Source organism: Anabrus simplex, chromosome 1 (genome assembly GCF_040414725.1).
Source record: "Anabrus simplex isolate iqAnaSimp1 chromosome 1, ASM4041472v1, whole genome shotgun sequence".
Taxonomy (NCBI): Eukaryota; Metazoa; Arthropoda; class Insecta; order Orthoptera; family Tettigoniidae; genus Anabrus; species Anabrus simplex.
Genome location: NC_090265.1, coordinates 321,640,453 through 321,666,998, shown reverse-complemented (window position 1 = coordinate 321,666,998; position 26,546 = coordinate 321,640,453). Strand labels below are relative to the sequence as shown.

The 26,546-nt window shown below is 38.5% G+C and overlaps 1 protein-coding gene across 1 annotated transcript in view; it reads left to right on the top strand.

The window, feature by feature from the left end:
- Positions 1-26,546, top strand: part of dlt (codanin-1 like protein dlt) — a 157,421-nt gene that overhangs the window by 99,905 nt on the left and 30,970 nt on the right. The window contains exons 9-10 of the mRNA XM_067142412.2: positions 8,658-8,837; positions 18,140-18,368. Coding sequence (XP_066998513.2) covers positions 8,658-8,837; positions 18,140-18,368 — 409 coding nt within the window. The remainder of the gene's footprint in view (positions 1-8,657; positions 8,838-18,139; positions 18,369-26,546) is intronic.

The following is a 26,546-nucleotide window of genomic DNA, read 5'->3' as shown; positions in this document are numbered from 1 at the left end:
ATTTCTGCCACTGTTGACTTGATTTCAACCAGGCCTTTGCAGCCAGTTCAAAAGACAGTTAGTGAACAGGTGAATTCTAATGCTTATTTAGTGTAAGTCGTTAGCCCAGTTTACAATAAACTGATACAAGTATCTGATACAAGATACAAGATCCTATGAAAGTGATTTATCAAGTAGTTGCCCTCCTTCGAAAATATTCAGTCCTAATAAAGAACAAGATTTGAATTTAATCAAAGTACATTGTTCTTCCACTTCTACTTCTGTTCACACCAGCAACATTAATTCTGCACCCAAAAGCAAAGTGCGTAAATATCAAGGCGCTTATCTGACATTAGGCTTTACCAGCATTCCTTTTAAAAATCAGGAACGATCTCAATGCGTTCTTTGTTTGAAGATTTTAGCTTACGACAGTTTGAACTGTATAAGTAAACCTATAGAATGTTTTAAGCATCTTGAGCAAGAACTAAAAGGAAATGTCGGAATCCTTGAGAAGCACATAACAGTTCCTAAAAAAATAAAAAAATAAAAATGCAGCTAGAGCATACTTCGAGGTATCCTATTTAATTGCAAAATCCAAATCGCCACATATCATTGGTGAGAAATAACTTCTTCCTGCAGCCGTGAAAATGTGCACGGTCATGCATGGAGAAAAGTTTGGCGAGTGTCTGAAGTTGATACTGCTCTCAGACGATACAGTGGCTCGTCGTACTGATACAGTAGCCTCTGCATGAAACATCAATTGCTACCATGTCTTCATGATAGCCCAGAATTTGCCCTGCAATTGATGACCATATTAATATTGTAAATAATGCCCAGCTTCTTGTTTTTGTGTGCTACTGTCATGAAAATGAAATGCATGAGGATTTTCTATTTTGTAAAGCTCTGGAAGGAAGATATTTACTCTGTTGTGAATTCCTTTTTCAATGACAACAGTCTATCATGGACCAAATGTGTTGGTATACGTACCGATGGGGCAGCGGCATTTACTGGAACTAAAAAGGTGTTCAGAGCAAGAGTAAGTGCTGTTACTAATTCTGAAAAATTCACAACAGGCTTCAAAAATACTACAACCAGAAGTCAATAAAGTGCTGAACGATGCAGTCAGTGTTGTAAATTTTGTGAAAGCAAGAGCTTTAAACAATAGGCTGTGAGTATATTCACATCACAGAGGAGATGGGATCAACCCACTATTCGCTTCTATTGCACATGGTTGTCTCGTGGTCGAATCCGTCATCACCTTATGGAGCTGAAGAATGAACTTCATCTTTTCCTATTGGACACCAGACCCACACTCGCAGCTCTGTTTCTGGATGAAAAATGGCTTGTAACACTGTGCTACCTGTCTTGACGTATTTGAGAAACTGAATGATCTTAACATGTCACTTCAAGAATGAAATAGTAATATTGTCTTTCTAAGCGAGAAAGTGCTTGTGTTTAAGAGAAAACTTGAATTTTCTAAGACCCAGATGGACAAAGGTAACTGTGAGATGATTTCTTGTCTGAATGAATTCCTGGAGGAAAATGAGTTAAATTTTGGTAAAATGAGTGGAATTGCCGTTGCATACCTTGAAAACCTTTGTCAGTAATTCAAGGGTAAATCTCCAGAATCTTCAGCTCAGTATGAGTGGATTCGCAGTCCATTCGATACGAACGTAACAGCCCACTTGTCAACAGTAGAACAGGAGGAGCTAATAGCACTCTCAAGTGACAGAACACTTCGAAATGAAATTAAGTCGGTCTCTTGAAAATTTTTGGGTGCAGATTCCGAATGAATATCCCAAATTATCAAGAAAAGCAATGGACATGTTATTACCCTTCGCTTCAACTTACTTTTGAGTCAAAATTTTCCACAATGGTATCCATCAAAAAGAAGCATCGGTCTCGACTGCAGCTATAAGGGTATCTGTGGGTTGCTGTTTCAAATATACAACCAAGACTGGATCTACTTTCATCACAAATTCAAGCTAACCCATCACATTAACTCAGTAAGTTACTTACAAAGAGTTTCGTATTGATTCCGTATTGACGTCAACTATTCATACATGAAAATGTTATAGATTCATGTGTTCAGTACTTCATTTAATGTTTCATCCAAATGTTGGACATCTTCAGTTACTATATATTATAAAAGACTAAAACATTTCCAGTTAAAACATTATAGGGTTAAATGAGGGAAATCCTAACTTCCCTGTTGGACATCAAGTACTTGACCCATTATATTCATTGTAGATTAACCAAACCAAACAAAATTCAATGAATGGATTAACATGTCTGTCTAGTCACTGATGCAACAACAATCCACATAAAAATCTTAAAAACGTTCATTGATGTGTTATGGCACTATATCTTGATGGATATTCATTGAATTTTGTTTGGTTATTAGAAGATCTTACACCAAAATTCCTCAAGTCAGCTCAGAAAAAAGTTTGAAATCTACCCATGAAAGAAAAGTTCAGAAAAAGACCAACTTAATTTGGATTAAGAATGAAGTCAAGTTTTTGTACAGCAAAAAATATTTTTTAAATGCAAAATTATATGATGCACACCTAGGTGCAGCTCACTCACTAACCCCTTTAGAATAGTGTTCATTTCAGAAATAAGTTCATCAGTAATTAGAAACAGTTCTCACTAAAAAACAAGCCACACTAGATAAGAAACTTTTGAATATTAGACAGTCCAAACGTGACATTGGCACGGCATTTCTAAAAACGAACAGATATCATGTGGAATTAAAACCGATCATGTTTTTCATCCTCCAGTAAAAAATCTCACAGATGTATTTCTCAGCGAAGCTGACCTAAATATTTTAAATAAAGGTCCAAAACATAATTGGTCTAAAGTTTCTAAGTCCGTTAATCTAATCACCACAATAGCTGAAACCGAACAAGCTATCTCAAAATTACCCGCCGACAAACAAGAGGAGCTTAGGTTCGAAGTCCAAAAAAATTGCAAACTTCTTCCATTGATTCAGACCTTAAAGGCCAAATGATCCCAAAAAAACATATCATCAATCTGAAGCTTAAAACCAAAGAAAATGACATAATTGTCACTAAAGCCGATAAAGGGAATACCACTGTTTTTATTTCTAGGGAATGTCACAAAAACCAAACTTTTTTTGCCGATAGCTGCTTTCCAGGAGTAAAAAAGATCCTACTGGAAAAATTCAGAAGAATTTAAAACTGATCTGTAAGAATATCACCTTTCTCTTCAATGAACAAGAAAACTAATGAATTAGGTTTTTCTGATTTGTTTGTTTTTGTTTTTTTTTTGTTTGGGGTGCCCTTAATGAATTAGTTACTATACCAGACTTCCAACAACCAGGGCCTTACCAAAAAGGAGAACATTCCCATTAGACTCGTTCTCAATTTCACACATAGCCCCACATACAGTATAATGCCTCTCAATTTATATAATTGTTTCTTAAAAAACCATTTGTATTTACCAATGAAACCAGTCCAGAATTCTGTTGAATTCTGTAAAATAGCCAAAAGTTTAGAACTCAAACAACATCACACCTTACATACCGGCTGAGTTGGCCATGCAGTTAGGGGCACGGAGCTGTGAGCTTGCATCCGGGAGATAGTGGATTCGAGCCCCACTGTCAGCAGCCCTGAAAATGGTTTTCCGTGGTTTCCCATTTTCACACCAGGCTAATGCTGGAGCTGTACCTTAATTAAGACCACAGCCGCCTCCTTCCCACTCCTAGGCCTTTCCTATCCCATCGTCACCATAGACCTATCTGTGTCAGTGTGATGTTAAGCCAATTTTAAAAAAAATCATTTATTCAACATATCTTAATATGTATCTTAATATCCCAATAGATAAGACGATATCAATAATAAAGTGTAATCTTGACTATTTTGCCACTGAAATACTGCATATTCAGTTGAATTTCTTTCTTTAAACAAAATTTACAAGGGTATCACATTATTTAAATAATGATAGGTGGCATAGGCAAATTTCTCTTGGAGATACTGTGTCTATTGCCTGTATGAATGTAAATGCTGTGGAAGTTCCAACTCCTTATAATATCCTGTCTTTGTAAATATTATATCAACAAACCTGCCGATATTTAAATAAAAAAGTTAATATTATTTATTCTTTTCCCCAATCCAAAATGAAAACAGAGTAAAACCTAACCTACAACGCATAATTTACTGGACACCTATGGAACTACTTAATGTAAAATTTAAATTAATATCACTAATCTCAGTTACTATAAATGAACACCAAACAACAATGTTTATAAAACTAAATGCATCTCCTCTCTCCCTCGCGCGCTCTCACTAAGCTGGACATAATGATCTCTGAGGCAAGGAATTACTAACTCCATAACCTAAGAGGTGCACACAAAGAAATGAAGGTCACAAAACACTTATGATCACAGCCAATGGATCATATCCAAGTGCCTGGGTGTGGTGTTATAGTACACAAATCTTTTATATGCATTACATTTTTTGCTGGGCCAAAAAACCAGTTACTAGCCCCAATCTTAAAACCCAAAAAGATCTTTTGAGTCTCACCAAAGAATATATTAATAAGAGCAATCTGCAAATAAAACTTGAACCACTCTGTATGCCAGTCAACCCCATTGAATATATGCAAGTGACTGCAGATCTTACTTTGCTAGAAGAGGCCTGCAAGAAAGACTGTTCACTATATGATCTAAAACAGCTGGCTCTCTGTACAGTAGAAGAAAGATATCCATCTAATCAATGGCTAAAAATATATACAGTTGGTTCACAGCACAAGGAAAACAGAACTGGGGCAGGAATACATTCATCTCTTCTCACTCCACTTCCTAGTAGGCCAAAACTAAACAAATTTTGATGCAGAAATAAAAGCAATTTCCCATGCACTACAACAGTTAGGCAGAAACAATGATTACCAAAAATTGTTATCCTTACAGATTCAAAAGCAGCATCCAAGCCGTCTTGTCACATAATGTCTCAAAATAAAGAAGTGAAAGAAATTCTCCAAAGACTCCACAAACAGATCTCCTTTCAGTGGATTCCTTCTCATGTTGGAATAACTGGTAATGAAGAGGCAGACAGATTAGCCAAGAAAGGTACCACACTACAACAACTTGCCAGTCAGACTGATTTTATGTCAGCAAAAAGGATTCTGAAAAATACTATCAAAAACAGGCATGAAGAAATGGCAAAGAAAACAGCAGAAACCAAATTATGGAAGGACATTGATGCTAAATGGGATCAGTATAAAGTAAAACCAAGAAGAGAAGCTGTAGTCTTCTTCTGACTTAACACTGGCCACGACTGTTGCAGTTCATTTGAAATGAATCAACATCCTGATATCCGAAAAATGCACACTTTGCCATGACCCTGGAAGCAAAATGGATAACGAACACCTGCTACATTGCAACAAACTTGATATGACAGCCAGAACTTTAGGAAATCTCACTGAACTACAGTATACTGGAACGCAAGAAAGCTGATTGATTGGAATCAGAGCTAGCCATAAGATACAACAACAACAACATTTTTTGCTGTACAAAAAATTACAGTATAATGGAGATATTCATGAATTTAAGCATAGATGTGTGCAAAGTCTATCAATAGCAAACATCACTCACATGGAAATATCTAACTAATGTTAATACTGATATGTGCTCAGTCTCTTCTGGTGCCATTTTTTCCACTAGATGATATTACTGCAGCAATTTTATAAAAACTAACCCATCAGTGACAGGTACAAAAGCAAGTATAGATTAGAGAATAGTGAACCCTTGGTTGTGATTTCAGTTCTGACATACTTTCAACTGATGAATCAGTTTTATTGTGTAAAGTGGGAAAAACAAAGGAATGATAGTTTTATTGAGACTGCATATGTGTCATCTTACGAATTAATGAACCTGGAACATAGAATTCATACTTAGTGTAGGAGAAACAGAGGTGAAGCTAAGACTTCTTATTCTATGATTTGAATTTGAGGTGTAGCAGTAATTGAGACCTTTCTGCTATCTGTGAATTGGAGATATTGGAAATTTGAGAGGCACTCTGTACATTCATGGAGGCTTTCAGATGGAATGCTGGGAGGCTGTAAAGAATAGGGATGGTGGGACGGACTTACTAAATAAGAATGTGTTGATTGAATGCACTAGGAGAGAAACCATCACCAATTCTGATTTTTATTTTTGTTAATATCTTCATCAGTAGAGGATGAACATAAATCCAAAGTGGGCAAATCTCTTTTGGAGATACAGTGTCTATTATCTATTTTATGAATGGGGAGAAAATTTTTAACTAAATATTCTAAATTTGTGGGATGTTTTCTTATGCTTGTTCTATTATCACATTCTTATATACAGTAGAAGTCTGTTATAGTGAGAATTCATAACGGTGAAAAATTCACTCGCTATAGCAGATTGTAGTTACAGTATATCAAATTTTTTCGTAGAAGTCTGGAAAAATCCCACACACATTAAAATCGGTATGTAATGGCAATCCCTTTGTTCAAAACTTGCAATTTCGCAGATTTTCATACTACAGCTTACTCGTAAGTTATTTTTCTAATTCCGAGAACGTGAATGCCTATGTTCAATTTCATTCTAAAAAATTGGAGTAGTATCACTCCAGAGGCTTTTGTGGCAAACGTTACAGTTTTCTTAATCAAACAGTCACCTAAACTAACTTAACCTCATATGTATCATGAAAACATATATATCAGGTACCACTAATGATAATTAATCTTTTCGCTGTAAATTGCTCGGGAATATCCTTTCCGAAATTTAACCAGACATGAGAAAATACAGTGAAACCACGTATTGCGTTCCCCATTAAGATAATTACTCACTTAGCAAGTCAAAAATTCAAAGTCCCGATTCACGTCGTATTAAATTTATTTTAAAATACCTCATTAATCCCATCACAAATTTTCATTATTACCACTCAGTACGATCACATTTTTTCCAGCCCTGAAATTGATTTTTGTCATCCCTTGTGAAAGGAACGTGATTTCTAACACAGATTAGAGCGCCCGCCACAGGAGGCAGGTCAGGGAAAGAAACGCGAAAAGAGGAAATGGCCTTGAATTCTGGAACTTCTGAGAGTAAATTATAGCTTCGAGAAGCAAGCCATTAGCCTCAGAAAAGTTCAGTTTTGCTCTCCAGTTTTCATTGTTATTGCTGAATAATCCGGTAAGCCTGTTTATGCTTGTATTTCGCATTCCATTCAGAAGTTAAAAATTTATTCTGTGTTGATGACACAGTGAAGGGTAGCGAATATTTGTCACGTGATAGACTTCGTAAAAATTAGAAACATAACTGTGTAAAGTTCATTAGAGTGGAGCATATTTATCTTGTGGTAGCCCCGTTATAGATACTGAAAAAATTGTGAAATCGCTTACTAATGAAGACAAAATCCAGGAAGTGGACAGGCATCCACATCTTTCAACGGTGGCGCGTATGTTGAAACTCTGGACCTTAGTGTTTCGACTCAAGTCGATCGAAGTGTTGTCGCATTTAAGATGACGGTCAAAGTCACATGGCCGAGTTTAACCTCCAGATAATTCATGGTTGAAGAGTGTGATCAGAAAACAATGTTTAACCCACTAGTCCGAAATATAAAGGCTTCAGCTGACAATTTTTTTAGAAAGAGTGTGATCTGCAATAATACACTGATACTTTTCTGGGGCCCCACTGCAAATGTTTTTATATTTGTCAGGTGTTTTACACACCTTTTAATACACTGTTTTTGATTTAATAAGCCCTTGTGGAAAAGGTTTTCATACTTGTTCTCTCGTGTTTCTCATACCTTTTAATACTCTCATCGCACCTTTAGGAACGGTAGATAGCCTATATATCTTTCACTGTACCCGTGTATACGCGATGTAAAGTGCACACATTTTGGGAAAAAAACATGTTAAGTGATAACCTATTCGTGTTGGATAGTTTTTATTCGTATCTTGCTTAACACATTTTCTTTCCATGTTCCCTGCAGAAACGCAGAACGAGGTTTTACTGAATAAACTGACCTCCGAAATCAGTCGTCTACTCTGCGCCGTATTTTGAGGTGTATCATATTCTTGCTTAATTTCAGAACATAGTTTTAAAATTAACCAGTCATTTATTTCTGCTATCGGCCACGTTATTTACACATTTATTACGAAAACACTTTCTCTTTCATTTCAAACTGTGTTTATAGAATACCAGTCGATGAGTATTACTAATCGACTCCGCTATCGCCTTCAAGTTCAGATGTCAACGAAAGAGCTCATTAGTGCACATAGCTAAAAATCTATACCAACGATGATCGATCACATTCAGTATATTCGCTGGAGTGCATAAATATTGATAAAAGAAAAAATTACGCACGCTTAATCGCTTGTAATAACGGATGCATCTGTAATAGGGTTCTCGCTGTAACCAAAGGATAATACACAGTTTAATATAGGAATTTTCAAGGGACAGAGAAAGGTTGTCGTTATAACGGAGTTCTCCCTATATGCCGCACTTGCTATAGCGAATTTCTACTGTAGTAAGTAACTGCATTATTTCTGTTTCTGAAACATTTATGATGACAGGGTGGGTCTAGGCTCAGCATTCATTTTTATAATGGATGCATTGTACCAGTTAGGCTTATATTTTGCAAATTATTTCAGTGTTGATGTTAATAAAAGGAAGATTTTCCTGCAAACAGCTGCAGCTGGAGGAGAGCTTTCTTCATGGTCAGCCTGGTTCTACTCGCAGAACTATGGAGTTTGTTGCAGAGCGCGTAGCATCAAGCTGTGTAAAGCATCTCTGCAACACTGAACTTCCACGGATTAAGGAGGAGGCACTGTCTAAAGTGCAAGAGTTGGTGAAATCAGGAAGCTCTAAGGTAATCATAGTTAAATCAACATTATTTTCTCCATTTTCTTCTTGAAAATCAATCTATGTACTCTACTTCTGTATACATATTTGTTTGGTAAGCTTGTCTTGCAAGGTAATGTTGCAAAAAATGATAGCATTGAAATTTTTTAAAAATATCTGCCAACTTGTAAGATTTATTGCTGTGACTGTTACTGTAATCATTCCCAGACTATGTATCTATACTGATATATATATATATGTTGCCATGTGGTTTGTTAGGTTTAGAAAAGGCCACAAGGGTAAAACATGTTGTAAATTGCTGCAGTTACCTGTAAGGTGAAGAACAGGAGTTGAGAGTAGTAAATATCTCAAAATTTGTTACATGAAGCATCGTCATAGAATTGTTTCCACAGCCCTTGGAACACCATTAACGTGTAACAAGTTCAACTCCTTTCTGTCATGATTTTTTTTATAAGTAGTACCACAGTATGAACGTGTCAAGGGTGACTTAAACACAGACACTGGAAACAACAATGTTGACAGCTTATAAACATGATTATGTCGTGATATGAGCATTTTGCAAACTTTCCCTTCACACTACAACCCCACGTTACACACAACAATTGACATAATGATTGTAAAGAATGTGGACAAAGTACTACAAAACAGACAAACATCTGTAACAAGAATTTCAATTCATGATTTAATATACATTGCAGGGAAAAACGTACAACATCCTCAAGGACTGTGTTCAGTGGTACCAGGGTAAAATATGTGCATACCGACGGATTGCTGGACGTGTTGGGCACAATGTATTGGTGGTGTGTTGTTGCTTTCAGCAGTGGTCTGTGAAACATTCCCACACCCACAGACCAGGCTCCAGATGTCCGCGTAGTACAGACGCACGTCAAAATTGACGCATTATGCAATCAGCTGTGGCCAACCGAACATCATCCAGGAATGAAATCCGGTCACATGTTACACCTGCTGTGTCATCACGGACCATTAGGAACCGTCTGCTTGCAGCAGGATTATGATCACGTGTGCCTCTGGCCAGGCTACCACTGACACGACACTGCCAAGCATGGCTGCTCTGATGTCAAGAAAGTGTTGGCCGAGCTGAGTAGTTCAGACGGTTGAGGCGCTGGCCTTCTGACCCTAACTTGGCAGGTTCGATCCTGGCTCAGTCCGGTGGTATTTGAAGGTGCTCAAATACGTCAGCCTCGTGTCGGTAGATTTACTGGCACTTAAAAGAACTCCTGCGGGACAAAAATTCTGGCACCTCGGCGTCTCTGAAAACCGAAAAAGTAGTTAGTGGGACGTAAAGCCAATAACATTATTATTAAGAAAGAGTTGACTGGCGAGGGGACTAATCCATCCATTTCTTCGTTGGGCAACTTCTTGATCTTTTTTTGCTTTGGAGTTCCTTCTCAAACCACACTCTAGCGGTTCTTTTTGAGCACATTATTTTCTGATGACCAAACCATTTCAGCCTGGCTTTGACGCACATATCATTAAGGGGTTATTTCACTTAGACAAAATTGCGTATCTTGTCATTTCATATTTTGTTCCTGCTTGTTTTCTGAATCATTATTCCACTACTTGTAGTTTTCTGATATTCCTGTTGGTTTGGATGCAGATTTTATTTTATGAAATATTTCCTCTCATGCAGAGGCTGCCTTGTGACAAAGTATACTTTTACATTTATTTTTAGAAGAGAAATAGATATACTTGAGAAATGTTGAAGGTAACCTAATTGTAACAATGATTTCTTAGAATTATCAGTGAGCCCCTTAAGGATATGATGGCAATCTCCCATAACATTGTAACTGGCAGAGACATCTGTTTCCAGAAATTAGCCACAAAAATGGGAATTGTTCCCCTAGCTCCAATCATCAGACCTACTATGTCGATTTCCTCTAGCTTGTATTTCTCCCTGTAGTAAGGAATTGTGGGTAAGTATTCCTGAGATGGTATGGACATATGCGACGCATGGGTGATAACAGATTACAAAAAAAAAAATGTACGATCTAAAACTTGAAGACAAAAGACCAAGAGGGCGACCAAGACTCAGGTACAAGGACATGGTGAAGATTGTTACGACCGTTCTACGACATCTTACCTTCTGCCATATGTTGCATTCTACTGATCGCTCGCCCAGCTGTTTACTGACTGGCTTGTTCTCCGGCACTGCTCTTCCTGCCTGGCTGTGACGTCACACCTACGTGATCTTCGTCGAGAAACTTCTCGAATCTCTTCACTTCGTATATAAGCAAGCCATTCCTTCGTTTCGACGGTCAGACATTTAGTGCATATTAACTCAAGCAAGTGGAGAGAGCGAACTGTTCGCTGGCGGCTGGCCCGTAGCGATGTTTTATTTCCTTTTAATTTGTGAATAGCTGCATCGTGCTTCAACAGACTGGGTGAGCAAAAATTTTATAAGTTGTTGTGGTCCTTCGTTCTTTTAATCAAGAATTGAACTTTCAATGATTGATCATTTTGTGGCTTCTCGGTCTCCATTGTAAAAGAGTCCTTCTGACCAAAAATCTTAATCAATTTCATAACTTTAAAAGACTAATTGTGCTTGGACGAATGATAGAAGTGTTGCCACCTTTTGGGCATTTTCTACAGGCCCGAGTGGTCGCTTACATCACCGAAGTAGTAGTGTTTAAGCAGTCTGGAAGGATTTCCCCCTCCCCCCTCTCTTCCTTTCTTTCCTTTCGTATTCACTCTGTCCCCCTTTTCTCTCCTTTATTCCGATATTGAGTAATGTAATTCTCTTTCCTCCCGATTTGTTTTAGCTCTCTTTCCCTCTTTGAGGTTTCAAATAAAGATTGTAAGAGTGGCCTTTAATTGGTATGGTGAAGCGTACTAATCCCCCCTTTTTATTGGATGTCGTGTAATCTATTAGGTACTAATTGTGTTTTCTCTTTTGAATGCGGGTCTTCAGCTTTAGCTGAATATTATAACTGGTATCCCCAAGAATTCCTAATCATTATTTGTCTCGATTGTATTCTGGTCGTCAAGTGGGCTGAGCCCTTATCATATGTTTGTATTTCCTATCCTTCAACTGATTTATATATTACCTGTTATAGTCATTTATGCTTAAAATATAGCTTGTTTTAAATTGATTCTTCACTCTTGTGTTTGGTTCGATGTATGTATCCTCTGTCCTCTCACTCCTTGCTTATTCTTTTTTTTTAACTCGGTACCTACCACGGACAGCCCTCTCGGTTAGCCCGCTAAGCTTCCGCTGCCTCTGTCAATTGGATAAAGCTAAGCCCGATATACTAATTTCTCTTCGTGTCGTTCCTGTTTATTGAGGTGTCGGGCATATGCCTTTCAGTGGTTTAGCAAGTTTCCACCAGTGAAATAATATTTGCTCGCCTCAAGCGTTCAGCGGCCCTCATACTGACCCAATACGCCACAAGATTGACATTCAACAGAGAGGACATACTTTGGAAAGCATTGAAGAAGGAGAGAAGTTCAGGGACCGCAACTGGTGGAGAAGCCTTGTTTGCCGACCCATCGCTTAAGATGGAACGACGTGGGATATGTATGTATGTATGTATGTATGTATGTATGTATGTATGTATGTATGTATGTATGTATGTAAATATTCCTCTTCTCGAGATTAACATCTGAAGGCTGCGACTTATGGCTTTCAAAGCGAATTGTGGGGTCGATGATGTAACCTCTCTTCTTATTCTTGAAAGCAATGATGTTGATCCTTCTGTGGCTTCCGTTGTCCACTAAGCCATGGAACTCTCCAAATATCTGGAAACCATGGTCTTTCAGCGTTGTCGCAATTAACGAGTGGATGTTATGATGACGCGTATTCCTTAAAAGTTCACCATGAGGACAAGATCCCAGAACATGCGCAAGAGTTTCAATCTCCTTGAGGCAGCGCATACAAAGGGAATCGGTCTGAGATCTTCCTGGTACCGATCTAACTGCTGAAATGTTTGCTGTCATCTTAATTGCTTCACGCCATTCACTACATGATAAGCCTTGATGGTATCGAATCCAGGAGTTGGCAGGAGTATATTCATTGTACAAACATATTCCTCTTCCTTTCTGCTGCAAGTTAACACCACTCACTGAATGGCCTTTCTCTCAGTACTCTTCTCACTTTCCTGGCATCAGTTATTTCTAGGCGTGAATGTAGCAAATTGTCAGATGGAGGGACATTGAGGGATTGTAGTGAGACTGTACGTGGTAGCTGATACAAAAAACATATGTAGAGTATTAATTTTGTTCTTAATGGAATTTACATATCTCAAAGAAGTTTTCTCACAAGATGTTAAAACTGTGCTCCATTCTGTACTCTACTAGTAATTTCTACAGGTGGTCAGCTATCTGTTGTTACTACACTGCCAAGATGACAGAACTGATGTACTTTTTCCAACTTTGATCCATCTAGTGATTTTTTTTTTACAAGTTGCTTTTATGTTGCACTGACACAGATATGTCTTATGGCGACGATGGGATGGGAAAGGACTAGGAGTGGGAAGGAAGCGGCCATAGCCTTAATTAAGGTGCAGCCCCAGCATTTCGCTGGTGTGAAAATGGGAAACCACAGAAAACCATCTTCAGGCCTGCCGATAAAGGCGTTCGAACCCACTGTCTCCCGAATATTGGATACTGGCAGCACTTACGCGACTGCAGCTACTGAGCTCAGTTAGTGATGTTAGTACAGATGTTCTGTAAAACAACAGGCAACAATACTGTTTCGGACTTGCTTATCCTTTCCACTTTCACTTTCTCAAGCATAATTTCAACATCGTTGTTCTCCTCACAATGAGTTTGGTTGTTCACGATGTCAATAGAAAATGTTCCTTACATGTTGAGAAGATTTTCAAAATATTCCTTCAACCTGTCCAGTGATTCCCTGGGACTTACCGTATAATCTCAAATACCACCCGCCACCGAATAAGACCCGCACCCTTATTTTGAAAGAACAAAATTTTAAAAAAATAAAAAGTGAAGTCAAAATTATTTAGGCCTACAATCTTTACTAACACACATTAAATCGTTAGAAAATACAAATAAAAGTAAACAAACATTTCCAGACCGATATCCAACGAGTTCATTCATCATCATCATCAGTACCAACTTCGGAACTTCATCACTATCACCTTCCCACAAAATTTCATCGTCGCTGCCATCCATAGCATTAGAAATGCTACATTTCCTGAAACTCTTCCGTATGAGGTCTCCAGGGATACGATTCCTTGCCATGAAAATCCACGAACACAGCAGCTGAACTTCTGGGCGCTGAATGCGACCAGTTGGCGTCAGTGTGTGATTATCGGCCGCCATCCATTCTGTATAGAGCTGTTTCAAGGCTGCTTTAAATGGACGGTTCATGCAGACATCCAGTGGCTATAGCATAGACGTCATCCCGCCCGGAATGACTGCTAGATCGGTTTTCCCATCCTTGATGAGTTTCTTCACAGCGTCTGTTGTGTGGCCGCGGCAACTGTCGAGAACAAGCAAGCTCTTTTGTCCCAATAATGCACCAGGGCGACGTTGCCAGACACACTTTACCCAGTCTTCCACAAGTGAACTGTCCATCCAGCCGGAGTTCTGAGATCTGATGATAACACCAGCGGGTAGATTTTTAGGAAGCGTCTTTCGCTTGAGAACAATGTACGGCGGCAATTTGGTTCTGTCAGCAAGAATACACAACACCGTTGTTTTTCAGTACCACCTGTTCTAATGGTAACACTTTTTGCACCCTTAACATTCACAGTCCTGTCCACTGGCATTTCAAAGTAGACTAGCGTCTGATCTGCATTGCCAATGTGGGAAAGCAAATATGCATTTTCCTTCCGCAACCAAATTATGTATCGTAAGTTATGATCTTCATTTCCGTGTTGACGTTTAACCAATAATGTAGAGTTTGAGGGATGTTCCACCATTCAACACATTGCAACAATTTATTAAATTATAAGACCGGTTTCGACTCCCATGGAGTCATCATCAGTTCTCGGTGAAAATTAAATTAAGGGGAATCTGATAACAATCATCATAACAAAAAATCCATGGACCTATAGGTAGTTGCATGGAAATACATCATTGAGTTGATAGATATTACCTTGAAATGCAACATACACTTGGCAAGGAGAACTTGGAGCTTAGAAAGTTCCCAGTTCTGGCTCTAACAGTCTTGTGTTCATAGAACACGGAACACTGGAATTACATATACTGGATTGAAAATAATTACAAAACACAATAAGGACACTTATAATGGTCACTTAAGGACACTTATAATGCCCGCATCGGGCATCATGGCTGACATTTACCTACACCACCTAGAACATACACACATCAGCAAAATGAAACACATTTTTTTCTGGACCAGGTTTGTCGATTGGTGTATAAATTTTCAATCAAATAATTTCAACTGCGCTAATGCATTAGTTTCCAGTAGACAGAAGCAGGACCAGCAGTTCTATTCTGTGTTCCGTGAACACATGACAATTTTTGAAACCAAAACCAGAACTTTAAATACCAAGTAGTTTATCTTTAACATTCAATGTATATTTATTTCACTAGTTTAGTCAGGGGAAGCAGGACAGTTAAACCCATAAACATTCTTGTAACGCCAATATTTCATATGGTTATAGGTGTTTTCATTTGAACAAGTGTGTTATCAAACAATACAAGTGTTCCCAGTGTTCCATGTACATAAACGCGCGACAGTTTAGGCTAGATCTATGTTTTTATACATTTTGCTTCATGGTGTGTATTTCATCCAATCTTTTTCAGACAGAAACAGGACTGTCAAATCCAAGAATGCTCTTAGAGAGCCAAGTTTTCCACACCATTATAAGTGTCCTTATTGTGTTTTGTAATTATTTTCAATCCAGTACATGTAATTCCAGTGTTCCGTATTCTATGAACACAAGACTGTTAGAGCCAGAACTGGGAACTTTCTAAGCTCCAAGTTCTCCTTGCCAAGTGTGTGTTGCATTTCAAGGTAATATCTATCAACTCAATGATGTATTTCCATGCAACCACCTATAGGTGCATGGATTTTTTGTTATGATGTTTGTTATCAGATTCCCCTTAATTTAATTTTCACCAAGAACTGATGATGATTCCATGGGAGTGGAAACCGGTCTTCTTATAATTGAATAAATTGTTGCAATGTGTTGAATGGTGGAACATCCCTCAAACTCTACCAAATTATGTGATGCTGTAACGACAATAACTTCTCATTGTAGGCACCAGGAGGATGGTGTGAGATTGAGGTACGCCTTTGTACACTCAACCCGTTTCTTTTATAAAAATTACAAACCCATCCTCGGCTTGCCTTAAACCCTTCCATTGAAAGTTCCTTTCTGATCTCTAATGCCTTTAGCTGACACATTTCGGTTGACACTCCATATCCCAATTCCCGCCTTTCTGTAACATATTTATAAAGTTTTGTTTTTTTTTCAATTTCTGGAAACTGTACACTCAGTCCACAAAATGCTCTACGATCACCACTACATGTTAATAGCACATTTTTCTTCTTTCTCCAATCGTGAATACACGACTCGTCAATATCGTATTTCCTATTTCCAATAATTTCAGCTTTCCGAACTACTTTAAGTTTCTCACTTGCAGTAAAAGATTGCAAACGCTTTGTGGAATTCATGTTAATACTCCGAGAACGTGCGTAAGACTGACACCAAGCGTGGAAGTAGCGTATACTGAGAGCGGAGAGAGCATTGTTGCCAAGCCGCGCCGGCAGTGATGCCTGATTTATGCGCATTCGGAAAGATAAATTTCCCAAATTTTAAATAAAGCCCGCACCCAATTTTGGAAGCGATATTTACGAAAAAACAATGTGGGCGGTACTCAAGATTATACGGTATTATGAGTTCACCTGATTTATCCAAACCACTGTTCATTTCCTTTTACCGGGCGAGTTGGCCGTGCGCGTAGAGGCGCGCGGCTGTGAGCTTGCATCCGGGAGATAGTAGGTTCGAATCCCACTATCGGCAGCCCTGAAGATGGTTTTCCGTGGTTTCCCATTTTCACACCAGGCAAATGCTGGGGCTGTACCTTAATTAAGGCCATGGCCGCTTCCTTCCAACTCCTAGGCCTTTCCTCTCCCATCGTCGCCATAAGACCTAGTCGGTGCGACGTAAAGCCCCTAGCAAAAAAAAATAATTCCTTTTTCCCTCCCTTCCTCAGATTCTTTGTTCAGAAAAGGTTTCCCAGCTGCTTGAACTAGCCTTTCCAGGTTACCAAAATCTTTCCACGACTTCTTCTTGGATTCAGCAATTATTTGTTCTGCTCTGTTTCTTTCATACACATACAATTTTCTGTCTGCATCTGTCCTTCTTTGGAGCTATTTATGCCTTCCTTGGACATTTCCAAGCTGCTCTCACTTCATCATTCCACCAAGATGTTTGCATTTTCCCATCTTTACACACTGTATTTCCTAGGCATTTGCTTGCTGTTTCTACTACAGCATGCCTGCATACCAACCATTCTCTTCCTATATCCTGAACCTTCTTGCTGTCTATTGTTTGTAAATTTTCACTTATGATATCCATGTACTTCTAATTTCCTCATCCAGAAGATTTTCTACCTTTATTTGTCTGCAGACAGATTTCACTTTCTCCATCATAGGCCTAGAGATACTTACTTCACTATACATCAGATAGTGGTCTGTATCATCAACAAATTCCCGGAATACCTGCATATTCCTAGAAGATTTCCAGAATTCAAAGTCGATTGTGATATAGTCTACTATGGATCTGGTGCCCCTAACCTCCCATGTGTAGCGGTGAATAGCCTTATGCTTAAAGAATGTATTCGTAACTGCTATACACATACTAGCACTGAAGTCCAGTGAATGCTCCCATTCCTGTTAGCTTCCCACATTTACCCATCACCTTCTTAAATTATTCAGTTCTATTTCCAACTGTTGCATTGAAATTGCCCATAAACAATATCCTATCCTCGCTGTTTAACCAGACTATGATGTCATTCAAGTCCTTCATAAAACTTGTGAACTTCATCCTCATCTGCGCCCTCACATGTTGAAGACGCTGAGACAATTCTCGTCCTAATTCCTCCAACTGCTAAATCTACTCGCATAATTCACTCACTTACATGCCTAACAGAAACTACATTGTGTGCAGTAGTATTCGTGATGAACAGTCCTACTCTTCACTCTGCTCTTCCCCTTTTAACACCTGTTTATTTTAGTTTTTGCATTGACTAACTGAAATATCATCTTTTGCAGCCTTAATGACATTTTACAAGCATTTAGAAAAAGAGCTTTCTTTGATTGAGAATAACATCTTTTAATGTAATGGATTTCAGGAATTAATGAGTGGAAAGGCTCAAACTGAGGCAGTCCATTGTTCATCTGTTCTTCGAACTCACTGCCTTGGAGTTGTACCTGTGTTCTGTCAGCAGAAATGTAGTATTGTACTACCAGCATTGCTCTCACAAGATGTAGCTAAAGCCGTCTCTGAGCTTTGTATTGAGCTAACTTCACGTTGGAGCCAGGAGAGAGTCAATAATTGGGTGAACTCACATTTTACTCCAGGTAATTTTAGAGTCATTACAGTTTATGTACTCTTAATTAATCTATAAATGGCTTATAGTTCTTGTAAAAGTTTCATATAAAGTGAATGTGTTGTTATTAATTGCTCTCCGGCTACAGATGCATTACAGTATAGCCCTGATTTTGCGTGACCTTGATTTAACGTAAACCCACATTTAACGGAAGAAATTTCAAGTCCTGAAAATTATTCCGTAAGAGCAATGCAATTTTATATTTGATTTAATGTAATTCACAATAAGGCAAAACCCGCATTTAGCGTTAAGGAAATGTTAAAATTCTCAAATATTTATTTCTATTCATTTTGGTTATTGAACATTAAGAAGCTATGAAAAAGAAATAATAAGCTTGCTAAGTATGATTCAAGGCAGAAGAGGAATTTAGAGCGCTGGCACTTAGGGTTAAAGTGAGATCTCGGACTTGGATACACACCCGACCGCGGTCGCTGTAGTACAGTAGAAGAGAACCCCTGTTTTAATGACAGTGTATTAATCTCTGCAATATTCTTCGATTACAATGAGAACCCTTTTACCGATTCATCCGTTATTACAGGCAAATTTGGGCGTGTTAGTTTTTATCCGCTATCAATATTCATACACTACTCCAGTGTGTATATTGAATGCGATCGATCATCTTCCGTTTCGATTCCTCGCTACGCATGAGCGAATCGATCTTGAGCGAGCCAGAGCTCTCCTCACAATGCCTCACAACTCCATCTGATGTAAACAAACATCGAGAGAACATATTTTTGGAATAAGTGCAATGACAGCTGTTGTTAACTCCTTAGAAATAAAGGCTGAATTAAAAGATTGCTTAGTTTTAATATTATGTACTGAAATAAAATAAGAATGTGATACTTCTCCTTCTCAAGATACAGTCATGTGCATAACTAATTTCAGAGGTTAGGTTATGTAGGTACTTTCGCATCCTGTTAAATTTCAGAAACGCTGTTCCCATGTAAATTTACAGTGAAAAGGTTATCATTATTCTCCAGGGAGCTTGAAATATGTTTTCATAGTACGTGTGCAGTAACCCTAGGTTAGGTGACGCTGCTTGAAGTAAGAAAATGGAAATGTTTGCCACAAGCCTCTGGAGTGATGCTATTACAGTTTTTAAGAATTAAACTGAATATGCGTGTTCAGACTATTGGAATTAGAAAATACGTGCTAATGAGCAAGCCGCTGCTTGGGAAACATCCGCGAAAATGTTTTAAACAAATCGATTGGCATTTCATACCGATTTTAAGGTTTTTTTGTGCGAGTTTGGTATCTTTCCGGACTTTTATGGAAAATTACATGTAACATTATAAGAACAACCTTAAACCAAAGCGGTTTTGCATTCACCAACAAAAATCTGTCAAAAGGAAGGGTTAACCACGGGTTCACCGTTATCAGGAATAATAGGGAACGTTCTTCCTTAATAACATTGAAAACAATTTTTTAACCATTTAAGAGACTTAGGCCGCGTGCACACCGAGCGCGCTTCGCATAGTGTGTCGCGTGTTGCTCAACGCTAAGCATAACCAGTGCTTTGTTCGTAATCCAGGTGTTCACACCGCCCGCACTCTGCTGCGCTGAACGCCTACCTTACAGCTAAGCGAAGCGCCAGACAACGCGCAGTGTTGGTTAATTGCTTAGCGTTACCTAGCTTGTTCTGAAGCTATGGAAGAAGAAATTATTCACGCAGTGTTTCAAAGAGAAGAAATATGGAACCCAAGACACAAAAACTATAAAAATGTAACTGTTTTGCAAAATAAGTGGACTTAAGTATCTACAACAGTTTTATCGCATTCCTACAGTAAACATAAATTATACAGTAATATTACTTCTACTGTCACACTTTACTGGGCTTAACATTGTTACAGGATGAAATTGCATATGGATTTTAGTGTCGGAAGTGTCCGAAGAGAAGTTCGGCTTGCCAGGTCCAGGTCTTTTGATTTGACTCCCATAGGTGACCTGCGCCGTGATGAGGATGAAATGATTATGAATACACACATACACCCAGCCCCCGTGCCAATGGAATTTACTAATTATGATTACAATTCCCGACTCTCCTGGGAATCGAACCCGGGACTCCTGTGACCAAAGGCCAGTACGGTAACCATTTAGCCATGTAGCCGGACACTTTGTGACAAAGAGCACAGAATCTATAATTTTGCAAATGGAGGGTGGTAACATGAAGAATATCACTCTGCAGGCTAGGAGTGGGTTTGGAAGTAGATATAATATTTGTCACACATTTACTTCACTTTTGTTACGATGATAAATAGTGTGTGCTAATTGTAACAGTATTGTAAAATACTATTTATAATTATTATATAAAGAGCGTGATTTGGCCGGAAATTGAATTTCCACCTGTTTGCTGCACGGTGCTCCTGGACAATTGGGAAAATTGAATTTCTCCCAATACTTCTCTGCTACTTGTCGCCACATTTCAGTTGTAGGGTTTGGAAGGTCAAAGGTATTTTTTTGTCATTCTTAAGTAATCATAAAATTTATCGCGATAAAGTCTTGCATCTCTGTACAAACGATGGAATTCTCCGAAAGTAATTCGTTCTTCATTAAATTCATGAATCCACTTTCGCTTCTTCTTTCTAATTTTTAATTTTAGGTAACTGTTATCCATCAGTAAACTGTTTCTAGTGTACTTGGATAACGGCATTAGTTTGTGACGACCCTAAAACGCCTCGCGCCAAACTAAGCTGAGAGCACGGCGTAGAGTTTTCGGTGTGACCAGCAAGCACGCTTTGCGCTATGCATAGCATTTCACGCTACACGCGACACACTATGCGAAGCGCACTCGGTGTGCACGCGGCCTTAGAGACAAAGTTTTAAGAGGTGTGCAACTATACTGACTGGCAAAACCGTACAAAGTTGTAACTACAGTACAGTGTGTAGGGTAGATATCTCCTTGTTTTATTGCTGTCACTGTGTAAATAATATGTGATAGTACACTTTATGTTAATGCAGTCAAAGATCTCTACTGAAACCTCGATTTAAGCTAAACCCCCATTTAGGGTTTAAAATATCAGGTCCCTGTAAAAATGTTAAATAGGGGTCCTACCGTAATTATAGAATAGCCAGGCTCTCGTTGATCATATATAGTAGTAAACCTACACCTGAAAAAAAAAAAAAGTAATTTTTAGAAATGCTTGTATGTTTGTTAAAGGTATTCTGTGAAGTTGGTTGTTTTTATTTATTTATTTATTTATTTATTTGTTTGTTTGTTATTTATTTATTTATTTATTTATTTATTTATTTATTTATTTATTTATTTATTTATTTATTTATTTATTTATTTATTTATTTATCATATGATGATAAGCATGTACAGTAAAACCCCATTTTAATGTGCCCTCTTGTAAGGAATTCTCGCATTTAACAAAGATTTTCGTAAATCCTAGCCAAATCTCCATAAGCACAATGTTATTTAAACCCCCTTCTAATGAACCTTGGTGTAAGGAAAAATCCACTTCACATAAATTATGATTGCATATGCCATTGTAACAAAAAATCACTGTAAGAAACTTTTTTCTAAACTTGTTTAAGATGTTAAGGTGTTTTCTCATAATCTCAGTTCGAAGCTGGCGCACTACATAACAGCATTTTAGTGATTTGTGGAACTGTAATAAAATTATGCAGCCTCTGGAAATGACTGTTACCAGCAAGCAACGGTCGCAGTCATGCTAGTTGCTGTTCATTGAGAGCTGCTCCAGTGAAAGCAATTGCCTTAGCCTATAGTTGCAGCATTGTGTCTTATCTCGTGACTCCAATTGGTGCTTAGGAATCATGTGGTGGGAGGGCACAGACTGAAGAATGCCTCCCGCCTCATTCACTGTATGTGAATAAGTTAGTGGTGGGGTGGTGATGTAGTTGAGTAGAGTCGAGTCCTGTGTCTGGAAATTGGTACTACTTGAGTCCGGAATAGAGTCCTTGAGAACATGTGTCGCCATCTCTGAACTGTTTGTAGAATTATGCGTAACAATGAAACACGTACGAATAAAAACACATTATTTATTTTGGTACTTTATAACATTAAAAAAAGAACTGTTAATACATTTGCTGTACCAAATGTGATCAATACCACTGAACAAATTGTATACATTATATTTTCTATTTATCCTCATTCTGAACACTTGGGGTCTGATAAGATGAGGCAAACCTCAATGTGGGAATGTTTTACAGTCAAATGCCCTTCCTGATGCCAACCTCATCATAGGGATCAGTGAAAATAATGTGGATGAGATGAATGATTTTTGAGTTAGGAAAGAGTGAAAGGTAGCTTTAGAAAAGTACCAGCCTGGTATTTTACTGGAGGTAAAATAAGATACCATGAGAAATTATTTCAAGGGTGGTTGAATCCATACACACTGCACTCTAACACGCCCTGCTAATGTAAGTTCTGAGGGACTAGTAATCAAGTAATCAGCTCCCTCTGTGGTAGAGTGTCAGGAAGAAATAATATAATGTACAGAAATATTTGTTACTGATATCAGTGATCTTATTGTAAGCAAACATATACAGCTGGAGTATGTTTTGAACTGTGACCAGAATCAACTATGAGCTTGCATAAAAAAGAATATTGTCCACAAAAGGCGAGAAACATGCCAAAGGGACAAAGGTATCACTTCACAGCACAACACACAGTTACACGATAGATGTTGCAATGTCAATAGATGGCCATTTAGCAGTCAGACTGTATACTGTATATGATTCCAATTACAGAATACTTTAACCCAATGCAGCACAAGAAATTGAAGAAAAATGTCCTGCAAATGTTGTTGTGGATGCCGGTGTGAGTTTGGGAAGACAACAAAACCATGCCTGCAGAAGTTTTTTCATCCATTTTGAATAGACATGTGTCTGACAAAGACAAGTCACTCCTCCTCTGTGATTTCTGGACTGAACACAAGAATGAACACATACATCAGGAGGTCTCCAGGGGAGTAAAAGTTCTTTTGAAACTCATCCCCCAAAAACTATGAAATATAGTCAACCCCTCGATGTGAATTTTTTCAGATGGTATAAAATTTACACCAAAAGGATCTTAGACTACATAAAACTACATTTCAGCATGCCACAGTCCAAATTACAAGACAGACTATTTATTCTCGGATCAGCAGTAAAATTAGCCTTGGATGATACAGTCTATCATCTCTGCATACTCGCCTCAGGCTGGCTGTGATGGAATCACGAAACAAACATTCTGGGAGGACTACGATCATCTACTGTGCAGATGCCACTAGAAGAGAACAAGATTGTGTTGTGTGACCTTAATGTTCGTGTTGAACGAACTGGCGAATGTTATGGAGGCTTTGGTTACGGAATGAGGAATGATGAGGGTGAAGAGATCCCCCAGTTTGCCCCGGCATACAATCTAGCTGGAGTCAGCACATACTTTCAGAAGAAGGAAGAGCACCTTTTGACATACAAGGTGAAGACCTCATCAATGGTACAAGACCGATTGAAAGAGAGAGTCATATGTACCCAAATTGACTACATTCTCTGCAACCGTGATCTGCTGAGAAAGTTTGTTGACTGCAAGGTCATCTCAGGAGACCCTCTGACATCTCAACTTAGGCTTTTGATTGGGGAGCTCTTGCTACGGTGTCTGTTAAACAATAGAGTCAGACCAACTATGAAGATTAAGTGGCTGCAAGATAAAGAGGCAGCACAACCACTCATTGATGATATCGGGGTTTATATTGTCAAAGACATGCAGGAGAATGACAACAACACCCCATATCAAATATTGAAGAGATTTCAGAAGTACTGTACCAACAGGGCGAGGAATCACCTTGGAGTTTCTAATGGCAGACTGAAAATAGACTAGGAAAGCTGGTGCTGGAAATATAACATCCAGGAGGCATTGCAGAGGAAAATGCATTTAAAGCATGGTGGAAATGGAAAGACAACCAGAATGGACAAGACCTAAAGGAAAAATATAAGGCCATCAGAAATTAGGCCAAGGGAGTCATAGCAATAGTTAAAAATGAAGCACAGCAAAGCCTCTATGAGGACTTGGAGACACCAGAGGGTATGGAGCAGATCAACAAGGTTGTTTCTCAGTGCGAAAGACAATACAGGGATATTTTCACCACGAAATATATCCATGATGATCGAGGAACATTACTGACTCTTGATAAAGCCATTAACAACCGCTAGAAGAAGTATTTCGAAGGGTTACTAAATGAGGAGTTTCCAAGGGACAAAGCAGCTTCGCAGTGTCCAGTTGAGGGACCTGTGCCTGAAGTCACCCCTTCTGATATTGCAGTAGCTGTGTCAAAAGGTGAAGAACGGCAAAGTAGTTGGTCCTGATAATATTCCAGCTGAACTATGGAAAGTCCTAGGTGCCGAAGGAAATGAGTGGTTGATGAAATTGTTCAACAAAATCATCGCTGGATTTCCAATGCCAGAACAGTTCCGTCAAAGCTTTGTCAAAGCTTTCTTGTGCCCATCTACAAGCAGAAGGGTGATGTCCAAGAATGTGAGAATTACCGAGGCATCAAACTCTCTTCACACTCACTCAAAATCTGGGAGCGTGTCATAGGAGACTGCATCAAGGGTTTGATTAACTTCCACTGGAACCAGTGTGGTTTCACATCAGATATGTCAACAAGTGATGCAATTCAGACTCTACATATCTTGATTGAGAAACACTGTGAGCTACGTAAAGACCTCCATAAGGTATTAATCGATCTGGAGAAAGCCTTTGATCGCGTTCCTAGAAATATTGTTTGGGCAGCACTACAACATCAAAACGTTCCTGAGGTGTATGTGAAGATGACCCAAGAAGAAGAAGAAGAAGAAGAAGAAGAAGAAGAAGAAGAAGAAGAAGAAGAAGAAATTATGATTGGAATGAACTGAAATGGAATTTTAGTATGTTAGTTGGTGAGAAAGACAGAACACTCACCCTTTTGTTATTCTTCCAAATACTTATCTTTATTGAACACTCCACACAAGAATTCCACAACTTTTGTTAACATAATAGTTCAATACGTCGTTCTTTTCAACCTTGAGGATTTCTCCCTGGTTCAGTCAGGATTAATTGTTGAAGCTTATGAACAGTGTATTGTATATTAATCGTAAAAAGCACAAATTTTACTTTAAAGAGAAAATTTTACGGTGTGATTATTGTAACTTGAAGAAACAGTGGATTTTTTTTTCTATTTTTAAGACTAATTTTATGACTCAGATTTTCTTCTAAGCATCCTTTAAAATGTACTCAGTGCATACTCATTAGTTTGATTCTAGGCCTTATAAAGTTGTACCTATAATAGATTGTTATCAATGTCTGTTATGTTTATTTTCATTTAAACTGTATTAAACAGCTGAAGATGTCTCCTAGGAGATGAAACATGTACAGTGAAACCTCGTTAACCCGGACCAGTTTTGAAAAAGAAATTATGTTTTTCAGCGTAGTAAATGAAGACTTGTTTTACAGACGATAAATTGCTATTCTCGGTAGGTACATTACTCGAATTCTCTTGCCAATAGGCGAGTTCATTGCACTCACCCCACCTGCTGTTGCTATGCAGCAGACTGGTGACTCAGCCCTATCCTACCCCCACCCGCACCTCGCACTTGACATTGACTAAGAAACAACGTTCCTCAGTTGCGCTGCAATCTCGGTAGTGTTCGCGAGTTTTCCTAGCTTCCGTGCTGTTCAGTTTGCTCGTTGTCCACGATGGCGAAGAAATGTAAAAACATTGTTGTGACTATGGAAAAAAGGATGGAAGCATTGACAAGAACTGATAAGGGAGAATCGTTAAAGAACATTGCTGCTGAGTTTGGAGTAGGAACATCGACCGTATCTGATTGGAAAAAGAACAGAAATCACATTGAAGACTTTTGTTTCAAGATGATTTCTAAGGACAGTTTGCATAATCGGTGTAAAGCAAAAACTGCTAAACTAGAAACTCTAGATGAAGCATTGTTTGCCTGGTTTTGTGCTGAGAGAGAACGTGGTTTGCCGATTTCTGGACCCATCATCCAACAGAAAGCATTGAGTTTGAACAAACAGTTGCCCCATGGAGATCCAAATTTTACAGCTAGCCAGGGATGGTTGGACAGATGGAAAAAACGGCATGGAGTGTGTCAACTTACAATCACTGGGGAAAGCTTGTCAGGTGATGTTGAAGCAGCAGGAAAATTTAAAAAA